This window comes from Tigriopus californicus, chromosome 5 (genome assembly GCF_007210705.1).
Source record: "Tigriopus californicus strain San Diego chromosome 5, Tcal_SD_v2.1, whole genome shotgun sequence".
Lineage (NCBI taxonomy): Eukaryota > Metazoa > Arthropoda > Copepoda > Harpacticoida > Harpacticidae > Tigriopus > Tigriopus californicus.
The window spans coordinates 14,757,182-14,767,566 of record NC_081444.1 but is presented as its reverse complement, the minus strand read 5'-3'; the positions used below and the strand labels follow the sequence as shown (position 1 = coordinate 14,767,566).

Sequence of the window (10,385 nt, the reverse complement as noted above, 5' to 3'; positions counted from 1 at the left end):
GAGTGAGGTAAAAAATCAATGATGGCTATTATGACGACGGAGCCAAAATATCCCCATCATCAAATGCTTGGCCATACGAGAGCGCTGCTTTCCGACTCCGTTACAACAAACAATTTCGAAAGGTTTGCTAATGGTTTCGTTTNATCCGTAAGTTAGCCTCAAAATGTAACCCTGATTTTCCTCTCGTCAAACCAGTGGAAAACTTACTTTCTGCTAAAGTTTAGTAAAAGTTTCGTAAAAGTGAAAAAGAAAAAAAGAAAATAACCCTTAATTAGCCCTCGAGCCCTCATATTATTTTAACCTTGTACCTTCGTATATTAGAAATTTGTTTCACGTCATATTTACTAAACATTAGAAAATCCCATATGTCGTTCTTTTTGCATTTTTCAGTATCGGTTCAAGCCCTGCTTTTGATATTTGTTGGGTAATATACTTTTAAAAACCTCTTTGAATGAATAAGCTGAATAATTAGCTTTTTTCATCCTTCTAATAACATGTGCCTTTAGGCATATTTCTATACAATTGTCATTTACAAGTTTGACTTCTTAAGTCCAATTAAGAGCAACAATTGTTTGGCAAGTATTTTTCAAATATTAGAGGAAACGAATTTGTTCTTCTTGGTCCCTTGATTTCAAAATTCAGTTTCAGTCCACCGTGTTCAGTCTATCTTTCTGGATCCGTTGAATGAATGGTTACCATGGCAGAAGCATTATGATCAAAGCCCAAGAAAATATACACCAGATAATTTGCCAAGTTTTCCAGATGTTTGGAGAAGCACATCCAAAGTGTCCCTTTGAGACTAAAAACTTTATTGCATTGGGCCTTAGAATCTTTGTGCATCATGGTCAAGTGGAAAGAAGCTGCCCAAGACAAGTGGGCAAACTTGGGCTGAAAGTGCGTTTGACAGCGAGAGTTTGTTCAAGCAGATAGTTTTATGAAGTGATTAAATGAAAAGTGCTCGGTTTGATGAAGCAGCAATATCTTACAAGGGGATGCGAATAGCGTTGTCGAATGTCCAGCCTAACCAGGCCCCGAACACTTACCAGCTCTTGTGGTTTGGGATGCACACTTGTCGTGGTTCTGGACATCATGTGATGATAACAGCCAAAGAAATGGGCGAAATTGTTATGGGCTTGCCCCTTTTTTATCTTTTAAACTATGTTTGCCCAAGGTTCTTTCAATGTAGAAATGATTCGCTTTGAAGGAGCTTTTGGGATAGTCGACAACAGTTGCGAGTCTCATCCTCTTTTGAGTGATTCGTGGATGAAGCTATGATTATTGCAGTTATTGTATTACCACAATTTCGTATATCACTCATTTGAAAGACTCATTTTATTCTGCTTTATGTTCTTAGGAGGCAATCGAGAAGACCAAATGGGATGTAAGCTCGTGTCGTGCATAGTACAAGCAATATGATTAGAAAAAGAAATTTTGCCTTTCATCAACTTTGATATCGCAGTGCTCGTGTTCCACTCTGTTCCATTATTAGCATATTGCCATATAATTTAGTGGTTTGTTTCTTGTGTTCCTGTCAATGCCCCAAATCAAGGCCGAAAACGGTATGCTAATGAAAAGTGGTGAATAATTAGGCCTTGGTGCACATCCATAAGGGCTATCAGAAGACATTACTATTCTCACTTTCAAAACATTCATAATTTTATCGTTATCATCTTTTTAATGTTTTACTTTACCAACAAGTCGCTAAAATAACTCATCATCATTACGTAGTTAGCAAATCAATATCAACTCAACCCGTTGCAAAGACCATCAACACCATTGATCCAAGAAGGCTGAGTGCGCCTGAGGCTTTTTTCGTTTTCAGAAAAGGATGTTTCATTTCAAATATCTGCAGGGCAAGATGAAAACCTTAAGGCGGGTAGACATTAGGAGGATTAAAGTTTTGGTTTCCGAGCATTAGGTCTCTCATTTTTCATATCCGCCCCCGTTTGGCTTGGTTTGAACCCACCAATTTTTCACTTAATAAATCTTGATCGTACTCGTAGAAAGTCAAGAGAAACACCAAGCGACTGTTTGATATCGTGTCGACAACCTGGCATGATTCTGGTCCTGACGTCAACTTAGCACGTAAGAGTGGATCACATGCCAGAGATGGAATTTTGAATGGCATTGTCTCTCACTCTTACGTGGTGGCCTTCTGATTCCAACCAGGACGAGCGAGTGTGACCTCACCCTAATCCTATCTAGGGCTCTTGAAGGGTTTCTTGGGGCTGTTGTATGTCCAATATAGATAAATCGGGAGCTCTTTAAAAGAGACCTTGTCAACTTGCCCCGGGTTAGTTAGATTTCGTGCGCCAAAACTAAGACATCCCTTGTTTCACCCATCCATCTAGACTTGCATTCAAATTCAAGATGGCGCCTAGCATGAAGATCTTCAAGAAGAGTTCTCCCAATGGTGAGCATGACTCATTTACTACATTCCACGTCAGCTTTGAAAAAAAGGCTACATGGTTGGTGGGAAAAAGCTCCTAACGATGTGCCAAGTTCAAGGGTTAAACTTGTGGAATTCCTTCAACGGAAATCCTTGCGCCGCCCAGTAAAGCTTTGGCAAAGATCATTATAGCCAGGAAATCCAAAGTTTGAAGGGATCCTGGGATCCAGCCATGACACATCGTTTGTCACGGAGACGGAAGATTTGATCGGCTTTGGAATCGCTCTAGGTCGACTCTATCTCTTTCTGGGGAAACGGGAATACGTCTCTTGTGATGGAGTCATCGAGGATATCAAGGGTGTGGCCAATCTGCCCGAGTTCAAGGACTTCTTGAAAGGTAGGTTCACTCATCCGAGGATCAAAACATGAATCATGACCTCCATCGCTTGAATGGCAACAGCAGAGTGCTTCGTCGGCCGGCGCTCTATATATAAACTTGCTTGAACTTGCGTTTTGAACAAAGATATTGAAGGTACCATGTACAGTATTTTCAGGAAGGTGCTTGTGTGGGTTTAAGTTTGCTGCAGCCGTATTCTCATTAGGGCAATTTGCTTTCTGCGTCTCATGAAATTGGTTCAAGTGACACGAAATGTCATGAGGCAAATTTCACCTTTCCAAAGGACACGCAACTTAAGGATCGTGAAAATGATATCCGAGAACTGGGAATGAGTGAATCCCGTCCAAATAGGCATCAATCAAAGTTGGTGCATTTTCAAGATCACTCACGCACAAATGTTGAACGACTTTCTTTTTGATGAGAATTGTTATGAGAACATTGCCAAAGATTTGCAAGCGAGGTGAATACGGTAATCCTAATCTGTGGCAAAAAGAAAGGCGGCAAATCCTCCGGATGTCCTTGAAAAGTTGGAACATGCATATTGCAGAACGGTGGAAATTAACGCATTATAACTAAGTTTTCCTAGCTTCTCTCCTAAGGGACGGCATTTTTCGTCAAAAAAAAAGAATGGCATTTTTGGTTGGAAAGTCTCTTCACTTTAATTGGAGATGGTTGGAATTACAAGGGCTTAAGTGGGTATTTGACTTTAGTATAACTGCTTTTTATTGCAAGAAGCGCGAGTGGTATCCTTTTTCCTCTTCAAACCAGAGATTTATTACCGATCGAGATGTTCACAATCGTTGAGACCCAAAATTTCCTGACTCGTGAACGACAAACAAGTCCTAAAGGAGAGCTAATGGATTTCGTTTTCCTTTCCAAAATTAGACCATACTTCTTCATGAATGAATAAACGCTTAAAAAGCAGCTTCCATTCTAAGAGCACACATGCTCTCAATTGCCATTTTTCATCACACAGCTCACGACAATCTATTTCTACTTACCAAACTGAAAAATTTTTTTTTGACAGACCAGCGTAAGATTTAAGATTGCAGCTTTCAATTTCCCGTTGGTCAATCAGCCTGTCAGTCTGGCTCCTTGGCCAGTCAATCAGCTGGTCCATTTCCTTAAGCCACGTGGAAAGCCCTGCGATTGATGGAATTGGAACCAATTTCGTTGGACAATGTCTCAATCTCAGAGTCAAAGTCGAGCGAATCAAATAGCTACTGAACTCATCTCGGACTAGATTGGATCCTTGTAATATCAAACAAGTCTTTAATGCACACTTCAAAGCGATCGCTTCACGAGCAAACTCGTTCCAGCATAAGTTTGTCGAGCAAACGAACGAGGATCTAACAAATCTCCCCGGCCAAAAATAGTCCGGCTTTATTCTTTTGTTGGCCACGAAAAGTGAAACATTGGGTAAGATGTCACATCGAGATCCAGAAGTCTTCATGCAATGTGTAAAGACCCGTGATAAAGTCATCTCCCTCAGGTTGGATGAAGTTGGAAGCTTAATTGAGATCCCCAACAACTCCTCGCCAAATACACTTATTGGAACAAGCGTTCCGGCTTTTGTTTTAACATTTCCTGTTTCGCTCATTCATTCTTTTCCCCGATTTTTAGGAAAATTCGTGTTTGCCAGCCTCATTTGCAACTTCAGACATGGGCGTGAAGAGGACGAAGTCATGGGCGTGTCCTTCCAGAAGGAATTGGTCGTGGACCGGATCCAAGTGTACCCACCACCCGACAAATCCGAGGAGAAGGATAAGCTTCAGGTGGAAAAATAACTAGAAAATAGCCCCCGAATGTCCTTGTTAGGCTATTGAATAATCGATTGTTTGTATCCTTACTTATCAGGAGACTCGTTTTGTCTATGCCGAAATTATCTCCCAGCCATCCACAATTAGGGAACAGAAGAACAAGTAACAGATAATTTGGTCTGAAGAACTAGAATTATGCCCAAAATTAGCTTGGAAGAGAATAATTCTCGTCAATTCCACATACTTCCAAACACAGTACAGTTATTAAGAAATTGCGAAAACTGAAGACTTTATAGTAATTAACGGAAATTGACCGACACTCAACCTGATTGTTATATATGGAATTTGGTATGTGGAAAAATCATCATGTCATTACCAATATACGCTCAATTTAAGGCAACAAAACGTACTTTCACTGGTTATTTTTGGTTTAGTTATCCCTATGGAATTGTTCTTATTGTTTTCGGGTGAATTTAAAAATCAGTTTAGATTTACCATTATGCAATTTGAAATTTGAGGTCTCTTATTCCGGTGAAATAAGCGTTTCCTATCATTTAACAATGTCCGTCAGTCTTAATCACAAATTACTCATTTTGCGCCCATGAGGCTGTTTCTTACAAAGAAAGCACTTTTCCATTCGATGATGTTGATACTTTTTCGATTTCAAAGCCTTTTCCTGAAAAACTGGCAATGATAGAATGAAAAAACGCCTTTCCATTCGGGGGAAAAAAATGACGTTTGTACTCTGTCGCCTCCATCTCATTCAATAATCTCACGGAAGTGTGTCCTTAAGGCGACGGTAAATCATATTATGAGCAGGATATCGTGTTACCAATTTCGGAAATGTAGAAGCTCGCTCATGAATTTTCGATGTACCTGCCATCTTCTCAGGTCTTTGGTCAATTTCAAGAAAACCGAAGAAGTTCAAAATGTCTAGATTCGATTTTGGACATTTTGCGTCCAACTTGAGGCTTGGAATTCGTAACCTAAACATGAAAAATCCATTTTCCCCAATACCACCCAAATTTGGATTTATGACGCTCAAAGTCCTCTACATATTTTGTTCTTGTGAGTTTACATCGTTCTACTGGAACATTAATTTCTATTACCCTCCACCTCAATCTTGTTCCTGACTCTCCGGCTCTCTTCTTACCCCTGTTGTTTTCCTCAATTTCAGAGCAAACTTATCCAAAAACTGGGCGATTCAGCGTTCCCATTTGTGCTGAACTTTCCGAAAACCGCTCCCAATTCGGTGTTGATCAAGGGCGAGGAAGGCGATGCTTCCAATATGGGAGTGAGCTACGACGTCAAACTTCACGTGGCTGACAACTCTGAAGACTTTAAAGGGGTTAAGAAGGCCAGTGTGGCCATGGGAATTCGGAAGGTGCGTGAACCTTGAATACTGTAACGCTGAAATTTTATGTGCAAGGCACAAAAGCGTGAAGCTTTCAATTTCTGCCACTAGGGGCGCCATGAGAAAGCATGACATTTTGCAAGTTGCAATCAAGCAGAGTTTTGATTCGTGAGAGTGAGAGTCATTTACGAACATCAGTTATCGTCAGAGGGTGGATTTAAATTTCTTTTACATTTTAGATAGTTTTTCGCATAATTTGACGGTCTTGGTTCAAAATTATTGTCACATCTTATTGCCAAAAAGTCGCCCTTTTCTTAATTATGACCAAACCACACATTAATGAGTTTGAGTCATTGAAACCTTGTTGAGTTGAAGAACTAATTCAAAAATGGGATTCGAACTTGAAACGGAATTTGAAGTGTCAATTTCATTAAATTTTCAATGGGCATTTTCAGCTTTTTCAAAGTCATCTAAAACTAGGTGGGAACTACGTGGCTCGAGGGACAACAATGTATTTTACCCTTTGTCTTTCCTGTTAATTTGCGTATCATTACTTTCACACAAGCTTCCATAACAGGCTCTTCAAGTTGATCACTAATTTGGATTTAGTGTAAACGCAGATGTCCTCAAAAAAATGAATTTTTCTTTGAGTACTTGAAAAAAAACACATTGACAATATTCAATTGATGGCCGTTGATTACAAACCCTTAAGAACAGATGGGACCTGAATATATTCTTCAGTTTTCGCCGCTCTTTCTTCTGAGCGTGGCCAAATTCCATCGTCCGCAAACTGCGGAAATTCCACAAGATGCAAACCTTGCATATCATTTCAATAACCATTCATAAGTTTATGGATAAGTTCTCAAAGCTCGGCCCTTTTCAGTGGCTAAAATTGTAACGGGTTTTTATTATACTTTTTCGACATGTTTTACAGGTTTTTCTCACGTTAAGAGTGACAAACGCAATAAAGTTTGCTGCTTTGTTCGCGCTATATTTTAACTTAGTGTCATTTTCATCTCCTAAAGATTCCAGGACCTGTCAAATTTCCATGGTAACGTCTTATTGGATCAAATAATCTTCCAATTATTTACAATCAAAAGAGCTGAGAGACCATCACACTATCATAAGAATGATCACGTTTCAACAAAAAAAAAATAATAGCAATAACTTCGCTTCCACTGCCAACTGCAATAAAAAAGTAAGAGGAAAAAAGCAGTCTTGAACAAGACTATTCTTCGATGTTAGTGATCACAGTAACGACCTTGACATTGCACTAACTCTTCTGGAATGTTGGTGTAAATTTTCGATCATTGTATGCGACGCATATAAAACGAGCAACGGTGTTTTCAAATGCGGACTAAGCATTTTTAAAACGTTATATTTCGAGTTCCCACCAACACACGTACATCTACATTCGGCAATTTCTTGACGAGTTTATTCATACGAAGAGATTTCTTGATTGGCTTCTTGCTGGGCTTCAATAGATTTGTGCGTATTTTCACTGAATTCCAAAAAAGCGTCTGAAGGACGAACATAGAAGCACATTTTTCTTCACACCGGGGTAAACCAATGGCTAATACGTATGAGCTCAACGGTTATGGGTTTGATCACACTTTCTAGCCGCTTTGAAGGCCTCATCAGGCCACTTCTCGTCGACTTAAATGAACTTACCAACATACTCACTCCCGTATCAAGAAACTTATATGCCTCATTCTGATTCCTACCCGTGCCACGTGACCCTTTGATCTCCAACCTTAACTCGGTGTTGTTCATGAAAAGATTGAGAATCAAGCACCGTCATCAACTACACATTCTTTCTTATTCAATGATGTTTCGAAAGCACTCACTTGTTCCCATAACAATGGGCTATTGTATGTCGTATGTACTCTGAAATATCGGTGGTTAGTTGGAAACAAGGCACACGTGTTCGGTTAGTTTCTTTAGCCAAAGTCTGGGTCTCGAGGGTCTCTGGGTTTGGAATAGATTTTTCGACCATAGTCTCCAAAATGCTATATTGCTCGTCGACCCATTTCATTTGGGATTAGAGATCTCTTGTGCTTAATGCGAAACATCACATAGATATCCTTTGTCTCTATTTGACCACATTATCTGGAGTTTGAGACAACATTTTTATTTGATTGAATGGAATAAGATGTCCACGTGAAGTAACAAAGTACGATCGAAGAATGATTTTGATCTGTTTTGAATGATTCGCAAAAATTCGGTTTTGTCGATTAGATTGAAAAACTTTTGATGCAGCACCAGAGTGAACGGACCTTGCCCAATGCATGTTCGTATCTAACAAAGCACGATTAGGCCCATACATACACTAAATCTTGAAAAATACATTCAGGTGGGAGGTAAGTCTTCCTACTATACGAAAGGAATCCATTACAGAAAATAGACAAATGTGAGGAACCGGAGTTTTATTATCATGGATAAATAATAGATGCATCTAAAAAGTCCAATGCATTGGAACACTCTCGACTTATTTTCCAATAGCCAGAGGGATCGGAAAAGGAACATCCTGTTTGGAATTGATTTGATGGTCCAATTGTCCACGTGCAAATCAAGGACTCGTGCTGTAATTTGGAAACGAATGAGACGTAACACTCAGTGCCAACAATCACATGGAAAATCAGCCTTGGGGACGAAAGCAGAATGAAGCACTTGGCATTCATTCTCCGAGAATGGCTTAGGTAAACTGGAATGTAGACTTTAGGAAAAGGATTGAAGCAAATGTCCGATGATCCCCAAGAGCTAATGACCTCACCCAGTTCCACGTACTTTCAATGGAATTACTTGTTGGGCAAATCTCTGCATTTGAATTGGTGGTCATTTCTGATCATTGCAGAGTATGCGTTATTCTAATTCATTGTTGTTCAAGCATGTTGGACCATCCTGCAGGTTATGATTGGCTGGCTGGTCTTTTGTACTCATTTCACGGATGTGATCATCCTATCAACCCGATCATATTTCCTTTTGTCCTGATTGCCAATAGGAAAAGTCCATTACGACCCAATTGTTCCCTCTCTTTCTCATCTTCTCAGGTTCAATGGTCGCCCATCAACGACAAGCAACGCTCTCCTACGGCCACAGCAGATAAAGGTTTCCTGTGCTCCAAGGGCAAGATTGTCCTGGAATGTACTTTAGATCGAGAGATATTTTACCATGGAGAGGAGATACCTGTTCACGTGTCGGTCCACAACAACTCCAAGAAGTCCGTGAAGACCATCCGGGTAAGCGAGAGTGATCTATACCTATATGTACGTACGTACAGTACATGATTCTGGCATCCAAATTACGATTTGGCCTTTACAAGCATCTCACTGTAATGGCATAGACTTGGCATTGTTCTCAATGTTTGTTCTTCAGTTTTTTTCCACATTTAGTATCTCAAACGTTTGTGCTGGAGTGACTGACAGGAATAAAAAATTCCCCTCCCGACTTTACGTTCACGCCATCAATGGGTGTGAGTCTATTGTTAGTCGGCTGTATTCACTCACGTGGAATGGAACGTTTGGTTAGTTGGTAGGGATTGACATCTGACTGGGTCATCGTCATTTGGTCCTGGTCACGTTCCTTCCAGAGAACTGTAACCCGGGATCAAACGAGGATCAGCATAACCAATCGGAGTGGACCCCTCTGTGCACTTTATCTCCCAAGAACTGTTGTCCTTGTCCTTCATTGAGTCTTGGCCATTTTTCCTTACAGTGCAGCATCAATCAACACTGCGAGTTAACCATGGTCGGGGCCCAATACAGTTGCAAAGTGGCTCGTTTGGAGACCAAGGATGGATGTCCCCTTGGACCAGGAGCTTCCCTCAATCGCACGTTCACAATGAAGCCATTGGCCCAGATGTGTGCCCATGAGCGAGGCCTGGCTTTGGACGCAGCTTTGAGTAAGGTAACCACCCAAAAAAGGGCCCTAGAGGAAGACTGTGGCGAGCGATAAAACCTCTGAGCAGTCAGTGGCTGAAGATCCTCATCGATCCCAGTCAATCCCAAAACACATTAGAGCAACTACTAATTTGCACCGAAATAGAACCAATTGCGGTTCAGCCTTGGGAAACGGAAGCAGATCGATCAATTAGGCTGTTTACATTTGGTCATTGGCAAGATGTTCTGAAGGAGAAAATGGAATCCTTAATGGTACGATTTCTTTGATGCAAGCACGTTTGAATTCAAGTCCGTTGTTGAGGTTGTCGCGTGACCTCAAAATGTTATGCGATGTGTAAACTTTCGGGATCCGATTCAGATTCTAGCACATACTTGGTCAACTTTGGGGGAAGAAGTATTTCCCATTCATCTGAATGGTGTACTATGATTAAATCCACATTTAGATTCGCGTGACGAGGCAGACAAGAATCAGAACGTCAAGGCTAGAAATAGTCACTTCCCCTGATATTGAAAATTGTTTTGGGTTGGCTTACAAATATAAAGTCGGCTTATTCGAAGAAAAAAAGAACATCCACAAAAAGGTGCG

General features: G+C 40.5%; 1 protein-coding gene across 1 annotated transcript in view; it reads left to right on the top strand.

Annotated features, from left to right (window-relative positions):
• The first annotated feature begins 2,272 nt into the window (after positions 1-2,272).
• The window catches only part of LOC131880392 (phosrestin-1-like), a 14,080-nt gene continuing 5,967 nt past the window's right edge, over positions 2,273-10,385 (top strand). Inside the window, exons 1-6 of the mRNA XM_059227020.1 lie at positions 2,273-2,413; positions 2,679-2,786; positions 4,410-4,561; positions 5,724-5,930; positions 8,951-9,139; positions 9,615-9,806. Coding sequence (XP_059083003.1) covers positions 2,371-2,413; positions 2,679-2,786; positions 4,410-4,561; positions 5,724-5,930; positions 8,951-9,139; positions 9,615-9,806 — 891 coding nt within the window. The 5' untranslated portion in view covers positions 2,273-2,370. The remainder of the gene's footprint in view (positions 2,414-2,678; positions 2,787-4,409; positions 4,562-5,723; positions 5,931-8,950; positions 9,140-9,614; positions 9,807-10,385) is intronic.